At 40.9% G+C, this 25958-nt stretch overlaps 2 protein-coding genes across 3 annotated transcripts in view; one reads left to right on the top strand and one right to left on the bottom strand.

The window, feature by feature from the left end:
- hpn (hepsin) overlaps positions 1-18393 on the top strand; it is a 34486-nt gene extending 16093 nt beyond the window's left edge. For both annotated transcript variants that reach the window (XM_088326044.1, XM_088326045.1), the window contains 7 exons: positions 869-909; positions 2077-2242; positions 3275-3465; positions 9092-9193; positions 9614-9744; positions 11164-11328; positions 15393-18393. In XM_088326044.1, the coding sequence (XP_088182170.1) occupies positions 869-909; positions 2077-2242; positions 3275-3465; positions 9092-9193; positions 9614-9744; positions 11164-11328; positions 15393-15437 (841 nt within the window). In that variant the 3' untranslated portion in view covers positions 15438-18393. The remainder of the gene's footprint in view (positions 1-868; positions 910-2076; positions 2243-3274; positions 3466-9091; positions 9194-9613; positions 9745-11163; positions 11329-15392) is intronic.
- Positions 18394-21311: 2918 nt separating this feature from the next.
- Positions 21312-25958, bottom strand: part of LOC148371508 (B-cell receptor CD22) — a 30370-nt gene continuing 25723 nt past the window's right edge. The window contains exons 13-16 of the mRNA XM_088326043.1: positions 24825-24906; positions 21977-22028; positions 21802-21888; positions 21312-21720 (exon numbers count right to left, since the gene is read on the bottom strand). Coding sequence (XP_088182169.1) covers positions 21634-21720; positions 21802-21888; positions 21977-22028; positions 24825-24906 — 308 coding nt within the window. The 3' untranslated portion in view covers positions 21312-21633. The remainder of the gene's footprint in view (positions 21721-21801; positions 21889-21976; positions 22029-24824; positions 24907-25958) is intronic.

Raw genomic sequence — 25958 nt, 5'->3', positions numbered from 1 at the left:
CTTTTTCTCTTTTCTTTTCTTTCTTTCTCTATCAACTCTCTACTGCTCCTTAATGCACTAGTCCATCCCTTGTGAGAGTTTGACTCTACCATGTGGCCCTCAAGCTCAAATGAGTTTGAATCCCTGGCTTTGCCTCGTCGATAATCCAACTCGCTGGTGAAAAAAACCCATCTTCCATCCTTAGCCCTTTGAGGCGTCTTGTGATTAAGGGCTATACAAATATGCATGACTTGCCTTGGCTTGACATTACAATGGCTTTTAAAGAAACTTGAACAATTTGGAAACAGGGCCTGTGAAAATCACACAAAAAATATTAATTAAGATAGGTAGAACAAAAAGCAAAAGATCAGCAGTCTCTAAGATTGAAAGATTGAATGCACTCTGCTTCGGACCAATCAATATCAAGAAAATGAGTCTAAATTGCGTTTGCATTGCTAAAACAGAACGGCAGAATTCACGTCAGTTTATAGCAGTCCATTAACACAAAAAGGTCGGAGTATGACAGCGATTCTATTTTAGTCACAAAGTCAACGAAACAAAATGCTTTTGATCAACGCTGGGTGTCTTCCTTTGAAGGTACTGGAAAGGTGCTAGAAAAGTTATTGAATTTGGCCATAAAAAGGTGGAAGAACCCTGACAGTATATTTTAGGCTTGTCATATCATTATTATTGATGTTATGTACATTTTGGACGATGGGGAGAATATCGTCAGACATGAAACCGGTTCGTGTTGCAGAAAAGGTCGCCGGCCACCGCAGCATAGTGCACCCAAGATTGGCCCTTTCAAATATTTCTCTTGATTTAGATTTGAATAGAAAGAAAGAAAGAATGTTTGCGCTTCTATTAACAAGTGTCACTTCTGTTTCAGTGACTGTGAGAGCAAGGAGGTTGTCACATTGTTGTGTCAAGGTAAGATATTCGCCAAGTATGTTTACCTGCCGCTAATCTTTTATAGACCAGGTGTATAAAAAAATGATAGATTTAATTCTTTTTGTATTTGCCAATACGAGCTTGATAAGTGGTTTCCAACTTTATCAAGCTGATAGGTACTTTTGGCTACTTATTAATGCAAAGGCCATCCAATTTGATATACATTTGTACTACTTATGTTATGGTGTACTTATTATGTTGGTACTATGTTATTACCAAAATAATTATTGAAAGTAGAAAGACAGGAGACAGGAGAACGGTGCGTGGATCGGGGATCGATACAAGAACAGGTCGGGATCAAAACGGGAGCCATAGTCAAAAAGTGCTTGCCTTGCATGTGCTGATTTTCGCTGAAGGACTGACTATGAGTGAACGAGAATCACGTGCTTAAATAGAAGGAGGGCTAATTAGGGAACGGGTGGCAGTTGGGGCTGAAAGAGTAAGCTCAGGTGAGGGCAATTGATAAATCGTGACAAAAGGTGTACGTACCCTGTATGTAATTTTACATTCGTTTCTAAATAGATTAATTTGATCAAATTGGTTTTCAAACATTCCACATGAAAGCAAAATAATATATGAGGTCCTTGTTTTTAGGTACTTTATTTGATCATATGCATTGAACTTCTCCAAATGAAAGTGCAGTACAGACTACAGACTATTATGACACCATCCCCTGAACTAAAACCTACATGAGGGAAAGGGAAAACTCAATACCTCAGCATGAGGAAAGTAAGAAACTTTGAATTTATCCCCTATCCCGGATTCTTTAAATGAATTTGATTATTGTAATTGAATTTTTTGATTAGTGATTGATAAATCCAATCAAACTTTAGCTTAAGTTATTTAATATACAGGGACTAAACACACTTTTTAAAAATTTGATCCTATTTTTAGAATGATTATCTGTTACTATTCTGTATTTTTTTTCCTGTGCGAGGTACGTCTTTTGTGAATAGTGTTTTAGTGTACCTTTTTGTATAAGATCCTTTATTTTTGGGCAAGCTGGATAAAAAAAAGCTGCATGGGGCCCACCAGCTGTAGTTTGCCCAGCCCTGCCTTATAAAATTGTTCTCACTTTGCTACTTTGACGATGAAAGATCCTTCTATTTACATTCCTTGGAGATTTGTTTTCTCCTTCTCCTTCAGATTGCGGCAGGAATAGTTTTGCGGCAGAGCGCATAGTTGGTGGCGAAGAAGCCAAGCAGGGCATGTGGCCCTGGCAGGTAAGCTTGCAGTACAATGGAGTTCATCAGTGTGGAGGTTCCATCATCTCAGACCGCTGGATTGTCTCTGCAGCTCACTGCTTCCCCAGGTAAGAGGCTTTTCTGTTTCTGCATACATTTAACAGGGTTCGTACGGTTGCTTAAAATCCTTGAAAACACTTCAATTTTGAGTGATTTGCTTTAAAATACTTGAATTTGTTGCCATTACCGTTTTGCCTCCATAGACCCCGCAAAAAAGATGGAAAATTTGAGAAAAGTGTGTGAAAATGACACCGGCATGTCTGCTCTGGTGGCTTGTCGTTCTGGCGTTGTCATGCAAAGGATTATGGCCACCTAGAGGACAGCTCTATATAGAAAACCGGCTCTTTTGGCTCAGCTCACTGAGAAGAGCTGGCTCTGTCAGCTGCCAAACAGCTCCTCAGATTTGCTTTATTGATTGAAATATTATCAATAATAATAAAAACGCAGGCACTTAATAAATAGTAAATAGTAATTTCATGTTTTGCAGGGGATCACGGAAAAACATTAAAACAATAAAATATTCACAGATATACAAGAACATCTTTTTTGTCAAATACAGAACAATTTCAGACACTGAACGGATGTAAAGTCAAATAAGAACACATAATGCCTGAAAATGTTAACTATTTTTTGCTAAAAAGAAAAAAAATGCCAAAAATTTAACTATTTACAATTTTATTTGAATCAATCTAGACACAAGATACTCTAAAAAACCAAACAATATAGATTAAAATAAGTAAAACAAAAAGCAAATGATCAGCAGTCTCTAAGATGGAAAGATTGAATAAACTCAGCTACGGTGCAATCATTTAAAATGAGTCTAAATTTGGGCTCATTTTGCGACTTTTTATACCAGAGTACTTTCTTTTTCTGTCTTCAGTATTGAAGTCAATTATTACCCAACACCTACAGATCCCTTTCTCTGATTGTTAACAATTGTGACGTATTAAAGCTGCGCGTTGAAGCATAACAGCAGAATTCATGTCAGTTTACAGCAGCCCATTGGCACAAACAGATCGTAGATCATAGAGTGAGGTCGGGTAGGGAAACAAAACCTATAATAACTTTTATTTGTGTCTCTTTTTGGTCTCTTACATTAGGAGGAATGACTCTATAAAACAATGGACCGTGTTGATGGGTTCCATCTACAAGAAACCGACCAATGCTAATGTGGTAGAAGTGAAAACTATCGTTTACCACAGCAGCTTCCTGCCCTTTGTTGTTGATTACATCGATGACCACAGCAGGGACATTGCAGTCGTGGCCCTCGCAAAAACCATCACTTTCAATGGTAAGACAGAGTGAGGAGCCATGCACAACCTCATCTATACCATCTATACCCATGTTGTGTTTTGCTTGGCATTTTTACTAGAGCAGGGGTCTCCAACTTGATGCCCACGGGCACCAGAGTGCCCTCCCTAGGGACAGTCAGGGTTCCCGCAGATCCTTAGAAAGTCTTAAAATGCATGCAATTTATTATTCTAAAAATAAGACCTTCATTGGCATTAACATGTCTTGAATCTAATTTTCTAAAGTCTTAAAAATGATTACGCATAATAAGATTTATATTTGTTTGAAATAAAAAGATGGGTGGCGTGGAGGATGGGTGGTTAGTGCGCAGCCCCATGGTGCAGAGGTTCAGGATTTAAGTCCAGTTACCGCAGCCTCCCCGTGTGGAGTTTGCATGTTCTCCCTGTGTCTGCGTGGGTATCCTCCGGGCGTTCCGGTTTCCTCCCCCATTCTAAAAACATGCAAGTCAGCTCACTGCCTGCTAATAGCCAGCATGGGCTCCAGCACCCCCGCGACCCTACTGAGGATAAGCGGTGCAGATGATGGAAGGATAGATAGTTAAAAAGAATTGGGGAAAAAAATGAATTTTTTGTGCATCATAATAAAAATGCTACACGAAGGTAGCAAAATTGGAATTAGCCAGTTTTGACTGGGGATTCATTATGTAGGGTAAAAATCCTTTTACTTATTGATTTCCATGACTAAAACATTGGAGAGTGCTATGTTTTTCAGACGGAAAGTTTTCAACCGGACCAAAACATGACTTAGAAACAATAACAACAAACGTTTGTTTAAAATTGCCTGAAATTATTTTGTTGTCGATTTGGTCTTAAATTAGATTTGAAAAGGTATTCAAAAAGTCTTAAAAAGTCTTAAATTTAACTTGCTTCAAGCTGTAAGTGTCAGGGAGGACCAGAACAGAGCAGGAGACCCCAGAGCGTTCGTTACAAGTCTTTTATTTGGGGGAAGCGTACAGGGTTAGCGGGAGACGCGATGACCGTCGAACGTCAGCAGCAACGCCGTGAAGACAGCTTCGGGACACGTAGCCAATCGTAGCGTGGGACGGAAGCAGGTCGAGTTTACCGGGACTGAAGAGACGATCGTAGCGTGGACGGAAGCAGGTCGAGTTTACCGGGACTGAAGAGGAGATCGTAGCTTGGGACGGAAGCAGGTCGGATCGGAGGCAGGCAGGCAGGCAGAATCAGGTAAACAAGAAAGCAGGTAATCGGGAGAGTCTTACGGGGTACAGAAGTTAATCCTCCGACGAGGAGTTCTCCGCGTAACGCGTTTAAAAGGGGAGCATTGACCAATCAGGAAGCACATTCCAGCGCGCCACATGATTACCCCAGGTGACTCCACTTGGGTAATCATGACAGAACCCCCCCCTCAAGGAACGGCTCCAGAAGTTCCCCAGGAAAAAAAGTAAAAATAAAATAAAAATAAACCCACGACACATCACAGAGTAACACAGGAAAATCAGGAGAGTCAACTCAGGACAGGAAGAATCAGACAGGGGGGGTCGGATTCAGAAGAGTCCAGACTCAGGGGGGGTCGGATTCAGAAGAGTCCAGACTCAGGGGGGGTCAGATTCAGAAGAGTCCAGACTCAGGGGGGGTCAGATTCAGAAGAGTCCAGACTCAGGGGGGGTCAGATTCAGAAGAGTCCAGACAGGACAGGAAAGACTGGACAAAATCAGTACAGGCATACTCAAGGCAGGCATGGGGGTCGAACAGGCAGGCATGGGAGTCGAACAGGCAGGCATGGGAGTCGAACAGGCAGGCATGGGAGTCGAACAGGCAGGCCTGGGAGTCGAACAGGCAGGCCTGGGAGTCGAACAGGCAGGCCTGGGAGTCGAACAGGCAGGCATGAGAGTCATTGCGCAGTCATACGGCCGGAGGTGCCTTAGCCAATTTCGCCACGTCGGAAAGGACTTGCCGAACTGCACATTCTGAAGGGGAATTGCGCTGCTGATTTAGGCTTTTATAGTGGTCAGGGGGCAAATGTACGAACGCGGGGTCCATTCTGGTCGGAGGATTCTGTCAGGGAGGACCAGAACAGAGCAGGAGACCCCAGAGCGTTCGTTACAAGTCTTTTATTTGGGGGAAGCGTACAGGGTTAGCGGGAGACGCGATGACCGTCGAACGTCTGCAGCAACGCCGTGAAGACAGCTTCGGGACACGTAGCCAATCGTAGCGTGGGACGGAAGCAGGTCGAGTTTACCGGGACTGAAGAGACGATCGTAGCGTGGACGGAAGCAGGTCGGGTTTACCGGGACTGAAGAGGAGATCGTAGCTTGGGACGGAAGCAGGTCGGATCGGAGGCAGGCAGGCAGGCAGAATCAGGTAAACAAGAAAGCAGGTAATCGGGAGAGTCTTACGGGGTACAGAAGTTAATCCTCCGACGAGGAGTTCTCCGCGTAACGCGTTTAAAAGGGGAGCATTGACCAATCAGGAAGCACATTCCAGCGCGCCACATGATTACCTCAGGTGACTCCACTTGGGTAATCATGACAGTAAGAACCCTAGACAGTTGAGGTGCCCTCAGACCTGTTCTGAAAAAAGCTCATCCAGTACTGGGTCAATGTGATTTTCTAGTAAAAATATTTTTTAATTATTTGACTGAGTCTATTTAACCCCTATTATAATAATTAACCTGGTAATAAGATAGTTACAACATAGCATTAACATGATAAGTTATTTTAGAAATTCTAATAAATAAATTCCTGTTTTGGGGCGTCATGGACAAAATAAAATCCATTCAGGTTTTTATAATTATTTCTAAGCTAATAATTAGGAGAGTAGAATGACAATATATTTGTGTATAAAACAAATTATTATTTTTTTCACAATTGTATTGGCATTCTACAGGAAATGCAACAAACTAATTTATGGGTTTTATAAAAAGAATGAGTGAAAAATGTGCATCTTCCTATTTTATTAGCTATTTAGCAAGCTATCTAGCTAGCTTTTTAAGTTTTTTGTATGCTATCTAGCTAACATTGGACCTTTTTGCTAGTTATCAAGCAAAAGTTTTGTACTCATTTCTAGCTAGCTATCTAGCTTTGTTTTTAACTTTCTATCCATTTATTTACACGTGTTTAGTCTTTTATCTAACTATCTAGCTCCCTATTTGTTTTTACCTGTTTATATTTCTATCTAACTAAAAGCCACCTTTTTAACTAAGAGAGGGTTAGCAGGAATTGAGGCAGGGGTCCTCAAAATAATAATGGTATTTAATAACATAACCAGGAACAAAATAACCAAACAATCAAATACCCGGACAAAATCAAACCTGATAATATCCAAACCAGGAACAAAGAGCAAACCGGAAATGGGGATGCAAGGAACAAAGTAGCAAACAAACAAGGAGTCACAAAACAACAAAATGTCCAAACAGAACCAAACCTGACATGCTCCAAACCAGAAACAAAGACTGAAACCTGTCTTGGCAGTGGAAAGGCAAAAGACTGGGTTTCGGTTCCCTTTTAGAGCCCTTCCCTCAGAGTTTGGAGGCCGTCTCACAATTTGACTTTCATAAGTTCATAAAATGTTCCTGCATTTTTCTTTGGCCAGTTGATGTGTTTTTTTGAATTGTAAACTCTTCTGAATTGATTTTTGAAAATAAATATGCTCCACACACAGACGTCTTCTAACTGTCACAGCACTGAAAGGTAACTGCAGATTGTGTTTCATCGTCCTGGAGCAGATCATTGGCTGAACCTTTGCCGCCTGTCCTTGTTATATACCCGTCCATTTTGATGGTTGTCTTTCATTTTTGTCCATGTGTCTCTGTTTTTTTATACCCATTTTAAGGATTCTGAGAAAATTTTAGCTGGACAGCCAACGATATTTTGCACCTCTTTATATATTTTTCCGTATCCAATCAACTTTTTATCAAAGAACACCATTTTTTGGAGTAGTGTCTCGAACGTCCCATTTTCCTAAATTGCATGTTCAACCTGTGCTAGATTCATCATCCCTAAATAGGCGCAACGCGATTCACAACTGATTCACACCTGTTTTGTTTTATTTCTTCTTCAAAATTGATCAACTCAGGGATTTGTTGCCACAATGCTATTTTTTGAACTCATCCCTTTGAACCATTTGCCCAATCGCACAGCCTTCGGAGCGTACCTATTATAAATGCTTGGTCTTGTTTGTTTTCTGAGAATCTACTGCACCTACTGGTAACTTGTCTGCCTAGTAACAATAAAAATATACTAAAAACCAGGGATATTCGGGTTAGTCACATTGCACTGTAGTTTAACAAGTTTCCATTCAAAGGATTTCTTAGTGACCTACTGCTAAAACGGGGTATGTCGGTACGACGCTGTAGCGAATATGGGTGGTAAATAAATTATTCTAACAATTTATCGACCAATTGAATTAAAGAGCCGAGTTTATTCGTTTTAAAACTCGTCTCGCCTTTTTGGAGCACCACATTTGTTTTTCGATAATTATGTCAAGAAAAACCTTGTTTAGTTATTCTGAAGGGTGGCTATACACACTTTAGGTGAATTCTTTTTACCATTTTAATAGTTCAATGTACTTTAATCAAGACACACACACTCTTGGATTTATAGACTTTTCTTTTACTTTTTATCAACTGAAGAAATTTGAATAGAATACAAAATAATAATAAGAAAACAAAACAAAAGAAAACTAGAAGTTGAGAACTTAAACTGGCACCATTTGGATAGACAACAACGTTGGCTTGATTATTACATTATTGTATTTTTATTGAGTTCCCCATTATACGTCACGACAATACCTAGCAACAACTAGATGTTCTGAGAAGTTCTGCGTCGATGAAGATGAAGGCCCAGTCTTTATGTCCTCAGGATGCAGACTGTTGAAGGAGATGTTGACTGCTGGTGGCTTGAGGCTTCTCTGAGATTGCTGGCTTTTTACCACCGGTTTGGCCACTTGCATGATCAAGCTTGGCTGCTGACTTGGCAAGGTTCTCTGGCTGCTTGTTGAGCTGAGACTTTGTCAGGACAAGGTTTTGATCCAATTCTTCTTGTTAGGATATGCCCTCTTCCCTAGTTCCGGCCAAATTCAGACTGCCCTTGCGAGGTGAGACGTGTACCAGTTCTGGTTTCCGGTCTCCTGGGAGGGGCAGAGTTGTCATGGAGCCCTTTGCTGCGGACATGCAGAAAATGCCCCCCGCCCCAACCTCACATTCCAGCAGTATCAGTCAGATAACATATTTATGTAATCGACTTAAAACACAGTACAGGTATTTACTTCACATTCTTTGACATTGTTTGATCATTTTCTGACATTGCAAAACGAGATTCTTACCCAGCGTTGAATACTCTACAACACATTGACTGCAAACTTAAATAAAAAATGTGCCCACTTAATACTGGACTAAACCTTGGTTTGTCTCAGTGTTACTTTGGCTTTACCTGTACTAAAACCGTAGTTTAACCATATGCCTTTGAAACGCCACAGAGAAATGAGTAATAGTCAAATTTTTCTTTGAGCCATATGTACTTATGAAAAGTGCCACATATGGTTCATGAGCCATAGGTTCCCGACCCCTGCTCTAGTGTTTGTCTCTAAATGAATGACTCCATCTCAATCCAGACATGTGCTTTATTACATAATGTTTTTTCCCTTCAGAATATATCCAACCCATTTGCCTACCAGCACACGGTCAAAGAGTGAGAGACGGACAGATGGGCACAGTGATAGGCTGGGGGAGTTTGGGCCTAGGATCCCCAGGTGAATTTTAGTCATTGTATTCAGAGAATGTGAAAAAGTATGGTACTGTCTCACATACAGTATAATAAGACTCTTCCTGGTTATGTCAATATTCTCAAGATTTATAACATATATATTTGTATGAAATATTACATGAATTGAAAATGAATAATTGTAATAAGAATTGATAAATTAACAATTTTAAAAAGTAATACATATGAATACAGAGTAAATTAAAAAAACCTATGAAGAAATATATCCATTGATAAAGGAATGAATGTAGAACAAAATATATATCTATATACATACACGTATTTTCCACACTAAAAGAGCACCAGAAAATAATAAAAGTTATCGTGAGTATTTTTGTGTAACCATGGAGTTCTTTATACAATTACGGCATACGTTATATTTAATATTGCCATTTTGGGTCCTCCACAGACGTTTTGCACGAGGTGAACGTCCCAGTAATCAGTGACACTGTATGCAATGGGCCTGACTACTATGACAACCAGATCACTGCCAGTATGTTCTGTGCTGGCTATGAGAAAGGCGGTCTGGATTCCTGCCAGGTCAGTCGGTGCATGTTTGCTAATGTTTGCTATCTGCTCACGTACATCTTTCTCTCTTTGTGTGTCTCTCTCTCTCTGTCTCTCTCTCTGTTACTATCTGTCTCTCTCTCACTCGATCTCTCTGTCTTTCTCCGTCTCTCTCTTTCTCTCCATTTTCCCCCCTCTTCTGCACAAACACAAACAAATACATTTGGGGAAAAAAATGTATAATTTGTCCAACATAACTCACATATTTGAATTAACCCCAAGCAACTGTATACAGTGGAACCTCGGTTCTCGACCATAATCTGTTCCAGAACCCTGTTCGAAAACCGATTTGTTCGATCACCAAAATCATTTTTCCCATTAAAAATAATGTAAATCGTTTTAATCCGTTCCAACACCCTGAATGTTTACCTTGAATGTTTAACGTAAACATCAAGCTAACCCAGGCTAATCGTACGTTCGCGTTATCGTAATCTTCAGTACAAAAGATTACGCTAACATGAACGTGTAAAAATAAAAAAATCAGGTCGTTTACAAGTCATTTAGCACCCGGGTCTCCACAACAAGTGGTGAACGGTTCATTGTAAAGGGGGCTCCGTTCCAACACCCTAAATGTTGGGCTCCGTTCCAACACCCTGAATGTTTACCTTGAATGTTTAACGTAAACATCATGCTAACCCAGGCTAATCGTACGTTCGCGTTATCGTAATCTTCCGTATGAAAGATTACGTTAACATGAAAAATAAAAAAAAGAATAAAGACAAGAATTAAGGATAGGATTTCTTACCTTTGTGGTGATCAGCAGAAGGCGCAGGTGGACGGCCGTTGCTTGCTTATAGCACTCACTCCCTTAGCCACATCACTAGATTTTACAGCCTCCTTATTCTTTAGTATCGTACTGATCGTAGATTTAGCCATGCTGTATTCCCTAGCAAGATCAGACACTCGGACACCTCCTTCTTTCTTCCTTAAATGCAATAGCTGTACGCACTACTTTTCTTTTTTCACCTGTAGCAACTTTGCTGCTTGCACTGACTTTCTTCGGAGGCATGATTAGGGGCTAAAACACTTGGTACACCTATATTAAAAGCGAAAACAAAACGAAGCACGTCCGCACGCAATAACAGTTGGTCACGATCTACACCCGTACGCCGCTCAGCATCGCATCCTAGCATACGCACTCATGCATTACCGGCGTTCGAACTCAGATTTTTTGACCGAACAGCGAAGCAAAAATTTCTCTAAATTTTTGGTTGGACTCCGATTTGTTCGAACTGAGAGGCGTTCGAAAACCGAGGTTCCACTGTACTAATATTTAGTTATTTTTGTGAGTGAGTTTTCTCATGTATACATAACTTTGCCTCATAGAGGTATGGTAATCACGGATCTTTAAAAATGTTGACTATATCTTTTGTCATCTAATAATGACATCAGGGAGATAGTGGTGGCCCGTTCATGGCAGAGGACCGCCTGTCCAAAACAAGCCGATACCGTTTATTGGGCGTGGTGAGCTGGGGAAAATTATGTGCCGAAGCAAAGAAACCTGGCGTTTACACCAGAGTGTCTCGATTCCTGCCCTGGATTTCTACTGCTATGAGGGTAAGAGGTTTGCTTCTTTATACCTGACATGGACTACATTTCACAAAGGAGGTGTAGTCAGAACCCTCAGTGTTGTTACCCTGAAATGAGGCAAACGCTGAGTTATCTGTTTCACAAAGTGGAGGTGACTAAAATCAGAAAGGAGGTAGGTACCTTGAGAGTTAGGTGTATTACCATGGTAACTATGTCTATGAAACTAACCAGTTCAATAGTAGGTTTTCCTCAGACCCTCAAGTCGTTCTCTATCTCTGCCCATTTTCAGCCACAATAAGGTTTTGATTTGAATTTTGCACAATATCATACTCTGTTGTTTTTCTAGCGACCGGAAGGCTTTCTGTTATTTCAAAAAAATGTCACGACGCCTTCAATAACTCCTTTTGTCCCAGGCAATGGGTCGAGTAATGATTTAATGGAAAGAGTGGTATAGTGGCATAGATCAAGCTGCATTGTCATGCTTAAGTCAAGTCATGTTTATTTGTATAGCCCTTTATCACAAAGGGCTGCAAGACCACAGATTATTGCAAACCACAGGATATTATTACCGTATTTTCCGCACTATAAGGCGCACCTAAAAGTCTTAATTTTTTTCAAAAGCTGACCATGCGCCTTATAACACAGTGCGCCTTATATATGGCTCAATATTAAATTTGCAAGGTCTCGCAACTTACTCAACAGCCGCCGACTAGATTCTCCCCCGAGCGCGAAGTCGTCCGCGGTGTATGCTGGGATTTATATACCGGCGTTTCATTGGCTAACCAATGTGTCAATTATCATTTGAATCGATCACTATTGGCTGAAGTTATTCGGAGCCAAAACAAACCCTCCAATCGGCCGAGTTTAACAATGGCGTAGCAAGTCCGCGGTGTATGCTGGGATTTATATACCGGCGTTTCATTGGCTAACCAATGTGTCAATCATCATTTGAATCGATCACTATTGGCTGAAGTTATTCGGAGCCTCGGATTGGCTAGATGCCCAAAACAAACCCTCCAATCGGCCGAGTTTAACAATGGCGTAGCAAGTCCGCGGTGTATGCTGGGATTTATATACCGGCGTTTCATTGGCTAACCAATGTGTCAATCATCATTTGAATCGATCACTATTGGCTGAAGTTATTCGGAGCCTCGGATTGGATAGATGGCCAAACCAAACCCTGCAATTGGCCGAAAAAGATGTGTCAATCATCATTTAAATCGATCGCTATTGGCTGAAATTATTCAGAGCCTCCAATAGGCTAGATGACCAAAACAAATCTTGCAATTGGCCGAGTTTAGCAATGGCGTAGCAAGCTTAGCAAGCTTGCTAAAGTACACCATAGAGAAACATATTTTATCAGTCTGTATTTGCAAATAATTTACTCTCCTGGATTTACTTCACTAACGGTTGTAAGAAGACCATGATTGCGTATCATTATTGAACGTGAGAACTTAGGTGAGTTATGCGGCTTTATGTTTTCCCGGTATCTTGTTTTAGAACGATCTTGATGTTGCTGTGATGAGTTGAGTGAATTAAACTCAATTCCAAGTGTTTATTGTCATATGCACAGTAAAGTTGCGAGTGAAAAAGAAAATAGAAACATAGAAATGTTTGGCATTTCTTGAATCCCAAGACTTCAACCTTCCGAATGATATTTGAAATGACGCATTTAAGTGACATCGTACGGACACCGCATCCGCACGTGTCTACGACACGTATTTGCTTCTTTGCAAGCTTTGGGAATGTTAAGGGGGTAATCAGTTGGACTGAATCATCTGACTGTTTTGTCGACGTTCCCATTGTAGCGCCTTATAATCCGGTGCGCCTTATCTATGGAAGATATAGGACCAAAAACTATTTTTTGGGGGTGCGCCCTATAACCCGGTGCGCCCTATAGTGCGGAAAATACGGTACACCATCCCCTGATCTAAAACCTACATGAGGGCAAGGAAAAACTCAAATCTTCAACATGAAGAAAATGAAGAAACCTTGAGAAGGGACCACAAATAAGGTAATCCCCCTTCCAGGATGACCAGGGTGCTATGGATGTTGCAATAACAAAAAATACACAGATATCGTCATTGTGAAATATAGGTCATTCATAAGGTATGAAATAGAGGTATGTTTTAAACCTAGATTTAAACATTTCCACTGAGGTTGCAGATCGAATCTCAGAGGGCAGAGCATTTCACAACACCGGGGCCCGAATGGAGAACGCTCTCGAACCTTCTTGGCTCTTGGCATCACTAGTTGACCAGAATTTTCAGAGCGAAGGCTCCGGACCGGAAATTAAATACCAAAGGTATGAGGGAGCAAGTTCATGGATGTTTTTGTATAACACAAACAGAACCTTAAAATTAAGTCATAAGCTAACAGAGAGCCAATGCAGGCTAGCTGAAATCGGGGTAGTGTGATCAAACTTTCTTGTAAAAGCCTCGCTGCAGTATTTTGTACCAGTGGAAGGCTCTTGATTTTGGACTTCAGGAGACCGGAGAGTAGTGCATTTCAGTAATCGAGATAACAAACGCATGAATTATAATCTCCACATCGGACTGGGGAAGGCATAGGACAAATTTTGGCAATGTTGCAAAAATGAAAAAAAAAAAAATAAAAAAAAAAAATGCGTTACCCAAGTCCAGAAAGTGTTAAGGCGACGCCATACCTATTAGTTGGCAGGAATCCCCAAAGTAATATTCTTTCAATTAATATTTAAAACGCACGGAAATTTAAAATCAGCTCGGGAACATTTAAATAAAGTGTTAACTTATGAACCAGTTGCATGTTTGTGAACAATAGTGTCATGAGCCGAGGTGGGTAGAGTATAAAATAAAAACGTACTTGGTGAAACAATTACTCAAGTACTAAGTCACTGTATCTTTTTTATTGATCTTTTTAAACAAGTATTTAATGCGGTCCTCAAGTCTTTAAAGTCCATCCAATCAACAGCAAATTCTATTTAATCAAAAAAAGATTAAAATAATCAAGGTAATTCAAGTAACTTGATAAACAAAATAATCATAGTATTAATCAAATAAATAAAGTAGCACATTTAAACCCTGGACAGGTTGCCTGCCTACCAAAGAGACGGACAAGTATTCACTCACACACTCATTCCTAAAGACAATTATGACCTTTCAAACATGATTTTGGGTCGTGGGCAGAGTGCCCTGAGAAAACTCATTTAGGCACAAGGAGAACATGCAAACCTCCCACAGGAGGCTGTAAGCTAGAATGGAACCAAGGACCTAAATTGCGAGGCAGATATGTTAACCAGTCATCTTGAAAGAAACATCTCCTGGGTGCACGAAAACTGTGCTTGTGGTGAGTGGTAGGTTTAGGGTGGTGGAAGGGGGTGCGTGTTATCTTCAGGTACACGACAAAATGTGCCCTAAATCTTTTCTAAACTTCATCTGTTTGTGCAGTAGATCGTTAAGAGACCCTTTAAATGGAAGCTCATTAAACTATGTATGTTTGGATTACTGTTGGATTACTTGATGATGAAAACCCAAAGAACAAATTGTAACCAAACCACCAGCAGGCCACTGAGAGCAATTTGATTGGGTAAGGGATAGACGTGGCCAGATCTCTGCACACAACGCTTCTCTTTCTTGCTCAGTGCAGTCTGAGCCGAAGGTAGATGTGATGATATCGTTCCTGTTTTGCAGTTTTTGGTGACATTTTTACAAACATTATTTAGGGAAAAAAGGACTTTAAAAAGGAGCCTAAATACTCTTGAGTCATTGAGGGCGGGAGACAATTTCAGGTTGTATAGATATGGGACACAGGCTCAGACATTATTATTATTATTTCCGAGATTTTATCAAATCATCACATGACACACACTGAAATAAAACTTTTTGTTTTTATGGTTGTTGAAGCGTCTGTTTTAGAGCGTCGGTGATTCTGAAGAAACTGCACCGACTTGATTGAACTCACACAAATCTGCGGTCCTGGAACAGAAAATTCAGTCCTTCCCATTATACGCAAATCAGAAGTTAGGGTTGTTGAACCTCCTTTGTGAAATCGAACCCTTTAGCTGTTTTGCACCTAATGTTGCCATTTTGTTTTTGTATTGCATGGCCTTGCAGACCTTCAACAACATCCCTGGGTTTCACAAAATGGCACGGGCATGACTTTTGCTACCTTACTCCTCTCACTAAAGAGTGTTTTTAGGTGCTCATCTTAATTTAATTTTTAATTTTTCTTTATTTCTCTGTGTCCACCTCTTGCGCTCATCCATTTGTAGTCCTATTTGTGTTACAGCCGTTAGGACAAAGGCACCAGACATTGTCCAAGTGCACTTTAACATCATGCTCTTCACAATATTGACTGACACATTCGAGTCAAATCAGTCTTTCTGTGATAGAACTACTCGTAAAGCCTGACTGCATCCTTTTGATACCTGCTTCACAGTTAATCCTTTTAAGGACTATTTTCTTTTTTTATTATTATTATAAAATATTATAACAGGAGAATGTTGATTGCAAGTGATAATCCAAGGGTGTGACGCTGTAGAGCAGGGGTCTCAAAGTCAATTGAAGCTAAGACCCGGGTGAGGTTGGGCCAAATGGAGTTTTCCTTAAAAACAGCGCTGATCGATCATTTCACTGTTCTTGAAGGGACAGTGTTTTATAGTGTTTTTTGTGACAGTGGTTTCATTTTTCTATAGATGTCGCTGTTAATGTGTAGTGCAACCAAAAATGAGTCCAAAGAAGACTGAAATTGAGCAAAAAGCATTCTTTTTCCTTCAATTTTAAGGGATGAAGAAATAATTAAAAGAGGAAAAAACAGAAAGCGGGCAGCACGGCGTCGCAGTGGTTAGCGCTTGTGCGGCACAGTTCATGTCATGGGAACCTGTCGTGGGTTCAAATCCAGCTCCAGACTTTCTGTGCGGAGTTTGTATGTTCTCCCCGTGCTTGCGTGGGTTTCCTCCGGGCACTCCGGTTTCCTCCCACATTCCAAAAACATGCATTTCAGGTGAATTGGCCGGTCCAAATTGTCCCTAGGTGTGAATGAGCGAATGAGTTGTCTGTCCCCGTGTGCCCTGCGATTGGCTGGCAACCAGTTCAGGGTGTCCCCTGCCCACTGCCCGAAGATGGCTGGGATGGGCTCCAGCCCCCCCGCGACCCTAATGAGGATAAGCGGTACGGCTAATGAGATGAGATGAATGAAAACAGAAAGCGGGAATAAAAAGAATAGTAGGGGAAAATAAAGCAAAAAAAAGGAAAAATGGAGACAGTGAAAGAAAAAAGGAAAGGAAAGAAATAAAAGACAAAAAATGAGGGAAAAAATATTTTATCTTTCTTTTCATTCTTTGTATTTAAAAAAAAAAATATTTTTTTTTGCGAATCGGTGCAGCGTCTGCCGTTATGCGGACTCTGTACTGGTGAAGAGTTAGCTGAGCCAGAAGGCAAAGCTCTCGATTTACCGGGCAATCTACGTTCCTACCCTCACCTATTGTTATGAACTGTGTGTCACGAGCAAAAGAACACAAGCCCGGATACAAGTGGCTGAAATGAGTTTCCTCCACAGGGTGTCTGGGTTCTCTCCCTTAGAGAAAAGGTAAGAAGCTCAGTCATCCGGTAGGGACTCTGTGTAGAGCCACTGCTCCTCCGCATTGAGAGGAGTCAGTCGAGGTGGCTCGGGCATTTGATAAGGATGCCTCCTGGACACCTCCCTCGGGAGGTGTTCCGGGCAAGTCCCATCAGCAGGAGGCCCCGGGGACGACACAGGACACCCTGGAGAGACTACGTCTCTAGGCTAGCCTGGGCACGTCTCGGGATCCTGCTGGGTGACCTGGATGAAGTGGCTGGGGATACGGAGGTCAGGGCTTACCTGCTGAGGCTGCTGGCCCCGCGAACTGAACCCAGATAAGCGGAAAATAATGGATGGATGGATAATTTTTTTAATCTTATTTCCTTTTTTTCTCATTTTCTTTTTTTTGACCGATCGAAAGAATGCCTTAAGAAGAAAGTATAATCGCGAACCTACAAAAACAGCCACGGCAACAAACCCAAACAAAGTTGGATACCAGCGAGCCGGCTGCTAAGGAGAGCTAAACCGGAACAATCGGCGGAAAAAACGGGAGGCTGGCCGCCCAAAAACATGCAGTAAGCAGTCAGGCTACTCGGGAACGTACAAAAAAAAACGGCCACGGCAACAAACACGAACCCAGGCATAAATATACCAAATGATCATGGCAGTTTAGCTTGCTAGGCTACTGCTAAAGGTGCTAACCTGTTCCAAACAAAACTGGATGCCTTTGGAGCTGGACATTATTATACTAATTGCAAGACACAAAGAAAAACACAAAGGAAAAGTCACAATCACAAACCTAAAAAGAGGCGAAGGAAAAAAAGGAACGAAACAGTAAGCAAAGTTCCAAATTCTCCAGGCAGAAATGAGGCTGTTCACTACAATCATCGTCTCTTTTTCAACGAGACCCGCCATTTTTATGAGTCTCTGTTTTCAACCAATGACATCACTGCTCTACAGGATATGACCCAAATCAGTCAACTTTTAGACAAAATTTCTTGAGTCCCCCAGCGCATGGAATATATTGCAACATATCTGCATGTGGGGGAGGAACCCTACACATTCTGTGCCTCATTGAAAAAAAAATGGCCTTTTGAAAAAGTGGCCTTTTATAATCCCTTTAAGACCGCGCGTGCTCCCGGTCCTGCTAGGTTCCAGGCAAAAGAGTCCGGTCAGTGATGATAAGCAGGGAGATTAGGTAGAAGCTAGGGCGCTCCTGACCTCACTTCATGACGGAGGGCTTCAGTACCTCACTCAATTGTTTGAGGAGGAATTGGACTTTCTTTGCCTATTCATTCATTTCCTATTCAACGTGCTTCGCTTGAAAAAGGAGCATTTTTGGGGAAAAGAGGGAATAATGGGATTGAGACTAAGTGATGCTGGAAGGTCATAACCATACCAACAGTAAATCTTAGATGAAATACTTCATAAGCTTCTCTGCGTAAAGTACATTATTGTATGCCCAATGTTGTGAACTGTTGTATTTTTTTTTATGAATATGTTTCCTTGTACTATATTAAATGTGCTTTAAAAATAAAACTGCATTACCTTGCCTATAGACTCAAGTTTATTTTCACATCCTTCTTTACAACAAACAGGGTTGTGGAGTTACGGAATACATGTAACGGCATTATGTAATTAGGTCACAAAAAATGGTAAGTCTATATTATTAGTTATAGAAAAAAAGACATCAAATTACAGGTACATGTTGTGAAATATGGCTTACTTTGCAAATGTTATTTAAATTGAAGTTTTACATCTATTTACATTTACAGCGCCAATAGAAGAATTATGTTTCATAATTTTAATCACTGACATCAGAGAGACTGAGACAAATGTCTGTATTGCACAAGTGAGCAGCTGCATCAATGATGTGCCTGGTGGTACATCCGGACAGTGTTTTTATTGCAGCTGGGGACTTTAATCAAGCAGATTTAAAATCCGTGCTTCATTAATTCCACTGAAATGTGAAATGTGCTACCAGAGGAGTTACAACTTTAGGACAGGTGTATATTAGTAGAGCAGAGGCATCCATAGCCAAGGCCTACCCCCACCTTGGTCTGTCAGACCACCTTTCTCTTTTGCTTCACCCAAGGTGTACACCAAAAATTACACAAAAAAAGTAAGAATATGGGCAGAGGACACTGTACCCATGCTGTAGGACTGTTTCCGCCACACATACTGGGATGTTTTATAGGAACAGGATACTAGCAATCATGTCACACTGGACATTTACACCTCTGCAGTCCTGGACTACATCGAGTTCTGCGTGGACTACGTCATATTCTGTAAACTCAGTCGAGTATTCGACTTGAGACAGAGAGGTTGCACGTTTGTTTCCGGGCTCCTCCGAGCTATTTTTTTGTGACTTGAAAAGTGCTATATAAATGCAAACATATACCATTTACCCTTCTGTTATCTATTACCAATGAAAATACATTTGAATCCCTTGAACATTTCTTTTTCATTTTGATTGTCAAAGGGTCAAAGAAATGGGGTACTGTTGGTTCATGTATGATGCGGGTCTTTGTCTCCAGGGAAAGTGATCCAACCATTTTCTAAGCCGCGTCAAGCTTTCTTATTCGACTTTCATTTGAAAAGAAACGGTTCGCCTCTTCTTTACATTTTACAATAACCATATTGAATGGATGCACTTATATATATACCACAGCCATATCCCCCTAGTAGGAGGTGGCTAGAGTCATTTCTGACTCTTTTTGGGAGATTGATTTAGAGGAGGGGATTCCCAGCCCCCTCGCTCAACTTAACTGAGGTGTTGGGAGTCATTAGGTGACCAAACCCCCAAATACCAACCCCTAATGTTGAACGCAAAGCAGGGAGGCAACGGGTACCAATGTTTAAGTCTTAGGTATGACTCGGCCGAGGCTTGAACCACAACCTCCCAGTCTCGGGGCGGGCGCCATACCCCCAAGGCCACCGAGCTGGTTGCACGAGATACTAAACAATAAAAATGTTTTTAGCGCGCTGGAGATACAGTGTAATGTGTTTACACTCGAACCAGAAAGAGGAAGTGGATTTCTTCTTCGGAGTGGATGCTGGGTGAACTCTCACAGCGCCACACACTGGTAGCTGCGGAAAGAAGCACTACAGTTATGTCCTGTACTCAGAAAAAGGTGCACACTAAACAAAATCTAACTTACAGCAATGTCCGGAGCAACTGTATTGCCAGAAATTGAAAGTTTCAGTTGTTTTGAAAAATATACGGGGCAAAAGTAATCACTCGTCACATGAGTTCTGACTCTTTCATGGCCCAAAAAAAGAACCATAAAACCTCCAAGCGTCTTGTATGATACTTGGTCAATAAAGGGTTAACGCCACAGTGCTAAAGGCACAATTTCAATGGACTCCCTTTCTTAGCACTCTCATGTGGCAAATTTTGAAACTGCACTTTCCCTGCAACAGCAGCAGAAAGCAACCAACGCACACTGTTATCAGCACATAAGCACATCTGAATCAAATGATTATTACAACATATATCAGCCCTTGGAGTGAGCAATATTGTAAAATAACAGGGTCTACAGCTGTGTCGCTGGAGATGTCAGGTGAATGGGTAAATAAAAGACCAAAAGACAAAATAAAGCTCAAAGAGGTTTGTCTGCTAAATGCAATTGAGCTAATTGGGAATGTAAAGATTGGTTTACACTGCAGAGAAATCGGATTGTTTTGCACAGATGTGGCCTGTATCCGATCGTTTAAAGTCTTTCCGAACGGAACATATCTCGTTTTTTTCACACCACTTTTGAATATGGTCCTAAATCCCATATGCATCGGATCATTTGGAACGCGACATCTGTGTGAACGGTCAGAGTGGAATCATGCAACCTGCACGTTCTGGATAGGCAGCAGACGACAGTATTCTGCCTTCAACCAGGCGCGAGGAAGCGGAGAATTCAACAACCACGGTGGACGGAAAAAACAGAGTGTCATGATTTCACACATTCATGGAAAATGAACACTTGTTTATTTTGTCACTCATGGAACCGCCAAAATCCCATCGCATACAACTGGATTTCTACCATGTTGGTCGACGTCAATGCTGTGAACAGTGTCACTCATTGGTTAAGCAATAGTATCCTCTATTGGTACTTAACTGTCACGAGGCGTGGTGGCGTGGAGTGGGGGTGATTGGACCAGAACGGAGGCAGGAGGCAGGAAGGGAGAACTCAATTGCGTGACGATCCATAAGTTTTATTTAACAAAATAAAAGTTGTCCAAAAGTCAGGGACAAGACAAACAAAAACATTCTTACAATCAGAACAGAACGGTACAGAGTTCCTCCGGCACGAACTCAACAGGACAGGGCTTAACAGACGGAAAATGTTTAAACCTAAAACAGGACAAGGCATAACAGACCTGGGATTGTGAATATGTATAATGAGCCAGCCCTCGCAAAGCCCAGAATCCAGCCTTAAATAGCAGACACAATTAGTTGAACTGCTTCAGCTGTTGCCCAGAGGGCGGGGCAGACTGGTCACCAAGGCGACCATGACACTTAACAATATTTACATTTAACTCTCACCACAAGGACAGCATTCAATTGGTGGAAAGCAAGGTTTAGATTGAATTAATATTTGGGCAGACAAGGCGTGCTGTTAACATCCATGAGTACTTCCGTAAACATGAGCACATTGCATGTTACGTCACCTGTCCTCTTCTGGAGATAAAATTGCATAGAAGTCGTACCTAGTTAGAAATGTGAAGCATCTCACAAAAAAATGCGATTCACCAAAAATCGGAATTGAGCATTGAGCTCTGCAGTGTGAACCTAGCGGCCTATATTTCTGCTCCTGTGATTGGGGGAGCATCCTTCAGTGGAACGATTGCGGGAATGGAGCTGTCACTCAAGTCTTCAGATTCCTCCTGCACAAAAGAATCTTACGGTATAATTTACTACCTTTTCTATGGTGGAATATTCTTCTATCTTTATTCTGCATAGCTTACCGGTATGTCAAACATTAAGGTCTCTCGTACTGGTGCCATTGGTTGTGTTGTTTCATGGAACATGGTGTCAGCTGTATGCAAGGGCCTCTGAAACACAAGGAAGCTAGCATAAATTCGAATTAAATGCTAACAAAACTTGAAAAGGTACCGCTTAATTAGATTCAAAGCAACAAACCTTGGCAAAGGCACCACCCACTGATTCCATGTCAACGGTGTGCATGTTCTTACTGTGAAAAAACACGTTTTTTCACCAAATCATCAAACTCATGAAGATGCAAGAAGTGATGATGCCAATTTTTGTTTTTGTTAAAAAATAGAGATTGAAGATCAACCTCAGTTCGAGTACAAAATTCCAAACCATGTTTGTTGATATAATTTTGCCTATTTCGCACCATCGTTCTCCAATTTACATGGGGGGTATTGCACGAAAGTGAGATAAGGGGTTAAGCCGGCATTTGTTTGTTATCTGTTATCAGCCTCAAGTAGGTTGCCTGAAAGCAGGTTAAATTTCGTTAGGCTCAATTACAATGATTTGATCTGGACAGCTAACCTGCTCCAGACCAGGCTAACAACCATGCTAAGATTATCCCCTCAGATGCATAAAGCAATTATACTGTCAATCACGTGGAAAATAAATGGGTTTTATAACTTTTACAGGGTTTTTCTTGATATGATGCATTATTTTAGTTTATTAAGATTTTTACATATTGGCTATATATTCTTTTCATTAAACTTGGTTGACTGTAAAATTACAACAGTTATTATATTGATATATATGTATATTATCGTTGTTTTTGATATCCTACAAACATTATATCAATGAAGTCATTGACAACTGTAATATACCAGTGGCGGTCCGTTCTCTGCTGGCCTTGAAGAATATCTGAATGATGTGATTTTAATTTGTCCGTCAATACAATATTGGTTGCTAGGCGGTGAAATCTACCCGGAGGCCTTTACAAAAAATCTGTCTGGTATTATTCTCCCGTCCTGGTTCACCAATAAATTTAGGAATAATAACAACAATAATAATCATAAGCCTAAATCTGCTCTGCTGTCACTATATCACTAAGGATCAAAATTACCTGGGAAAAAGCATTCCATTTGAACTCCTCATCACACTATTTTGACAACAATGTCTTGCATCTTTTATCTTAAAGGTGCACGGGATTGGCAATTAAACCCAGATTGCAGCAGTAAGAGCACGATGGATGACAAGAAAAAAAGGCATTAATCATCACAATATTTTCATTCATAGTACCACGTATGGCCTTCTTCTATCTTGAAGGCGCACGTGAGGGGTTAACCGTTGTACAACGTTGTTTTGGCTGAACTCATTCCGATAATACAGTAATCCCTCGGTTATCGCAGTTAATGGGGACCAAAACTACCCGCGAAAAGTGAAAATCTGCGAAGTAGCAACGCCCCTTCAAAAATGCTTAAAAAAAAAAGAAAAAAGAAAAAATATATTATTTTATTCTATTATTATTATTTTTTAGACCTGCGAAGCTCTGAACCCGCGAACGTGGAACCGTAAAGTAGCGAGGTCCCACTGTACTCCATGACGGTGCCACATTGTAATGGACAGTGTTGGGAATGAATTCAGCCAAAACAACGTTGTACAATCATTGACCAATCACGCTGAGACAACGTGGTGAGGTGAGTAAAAAAAGTATGATGACGCGATCAAATCTTATGCTTTTTCCGATGTCACGACGATGGTATCATTGCCACGAACCAGGCTTAATCCCTGTTGTATCCAATTCCAGCAAATATGATTGATGGTATATTTCAATTGATTAAACATTGCCTGTATACAAAACGATATATGGTATCGGCAATAAGCAAGGCCAACCTTTTTCTTTCTGTGAAATCTGATACCTAGCAACCTAGGGCCCATACCGATCAGCGCCATTTGGCACTTAAACTCATTTTAAAAGGGCTCTTGGATAAAGATGGACCGATATGGGGTTTTCAGGGCCGATAATGATTAATATTAAGAGGAGGCCGCTAACCAATATTTGGAGCCGATATTCATTTGCTGTAAAAGCTTAAAAATATGTATAACGCATTTTTAAAAATGCAAAAAGAAACAAAGAATATTTGTTATGAATTCAAATAAAACTTTTCTAGCTTTCTGAAACTTTTGACGGTAAATCAATTTAAATTTCAACAAAACTAACATGACTAATCTTACACTTAAACCAAAAACTAACAGTGCGAGAAATAAAATGAGGCTTAGCAGGAATTCATATCAAGGTACATAGACATGTAAATAGCTACATGAAACTTTTTCCAATAGCCTAAATCGATTGAATACAACACAACCAACATGACTTTTTCAGATTCAGATTCAGATTCAGATCTACTTTATTGTCATTCTAGTACACGTGTATACAGAACGAAATGTCGATACATCTGACCCGCACAGTTTCCTCGAATGTACAGATATAAGTAAAAGTTGTATTGTATTATGGCTACGTATAGTATTTTACCATACCATAGTGCCGATAGTGCTTAAATTAACTTGGAAATAAAAGTGCAACCGAATTTTTAACGGAGCTCGCAAATTGAACTGTGTGGGCACTCCTGTTTTCGAGCCAGGTGGATGAACTAATGTTATGGTAACAGCTAATCACGCACTCTTCCACTTTAGTGTGTTTTTTTGCTCTCTCTCAATCTGAAACTTAGACGCTTGATTGAGGAATTATGTTATGATGAGAGCAAATTCATCAGTCTCTACCTGAACGTGTTTTACTTAAAATAGGTTAACTCCACTTTTTATCTTGATCATAAACACGCTTTTCTAACACAGACACAGGTATGTTGGGCATGGGTGAGTAGCAGCAAAGAGAGAGAGACCTAATAATCGGCTCGTCAAATGAAAAAAACAATGCCGATACTGATATCCATCAAATTCCCAAATATTGGTGTGAATAATAGCCCCGCCTGATAGTCGGTCGACCTATACTCTCAATCATCATCAGGCGACTTAAGAGAAAAGATTTTAGTTGTAATGTCACCTAATCATAATGGCGAGTGTCAGAGTGATGAGCCCGGCAGACACGCCCACCGCTGATGCCAAAGCAATGACTTTCAGCCGCCCTGTTCATGGAAAAGGAGACAAACTGTACAATAACTGCGAGGAATAGTTCAGCAGACATTTTCTTTCAAGAGATATGGAAAAAGACGCATCATTTTGCCAACGTCTAGACTCGTGTTTCCAATTATGAATTCCGAAGCCAGCTCACTTTCTGCAGATGTCTCGCCTCATACAGTCACTTTCCACAACAGCTAATTCGCTGCCCCTCACCCCCTTCTGGCTAGAATGAAAGCTAACGTGACTCACCATGACTCATAGCACAGATGCAATGGAGTTCGGAGAGGAATTGGAAGCTTCCCTTCTAGTCAGCCTCTCAAACTCAAGAGAGTCAACAGCATGATGTAGCCTTTCTTTACACTATACAGTGCCTAGCAAAGATATTGACCCCACCCACAAGACATTTTGTTTCATAATGCCAGGCTTTGAACACCTGAAACACGAACCAAATGATTTCAACATTTTATATTACCGTATTTCCATGGCCATAAGGCGCACATAAAAAAGTTGCGTGCGGTGCGTCCTATCTGTGATAGGGGTTAGGCGCAGGCTTTGAGCCTCGAGGTCACTTGTTTGAGCCCTGGCTGAGTCATAGACTTACAATATTTTGGGGTGAAATTCAATGTTTTTGTTAGATCCTTCACATTTCCAACGCAACGTGACCTGTATGCGATCCTGTATGACTCCTATGCATCGCTTGTGTCCCGCTTGTGCAAAAAAAGGACACGTGACGTCACATGCAATTAGCGTAATTAGTCATGGATGCTATCTAGGTATCTACCGTCTTGATGCTTTAATTTCATGAAACGGTGTCACTTTTCCATCCGGTGTTGCAAAAACTTCCAGCAGATTATAGAGAAAAGAAGGACTCGTCGACGCTTGAGCTAACGTGTCTGCCGGGACTATTGCCTAAATTTTCGCAGTTAACGGCATAATTTCCGTGGAGGGCACGGAAAGTGATTAAAGTGACTCTGAAAGCGAACAAAGTGAACTTTTTAATGGAGATTTAGCGAAGTTGTTCTGGTCATAAACAGAAGACAAAGATTTTGACTGTTAC

The sequence above is a fragment of the Urocampus carinirostris genome, chromosome 2 (assembly GCF_059441175.1).
Source record: "Urocampus carinirostris isolate Australia breed hairy pipefish chromosome 2, RoL_Ucar_1.0, whole genome shotgun sequence".
NCBI classification, from domain to species: Eukaryota; Metazoa; Chordata; class Actinopteri; order Syngnathiformes; family Syngnathidae; genus Urocampus; species Urocampus carinirostris.
Note: the sequence above shows the minus strand (reverse complement) of the source record. Positions and strands in the feature narration are given on the sequence as shown.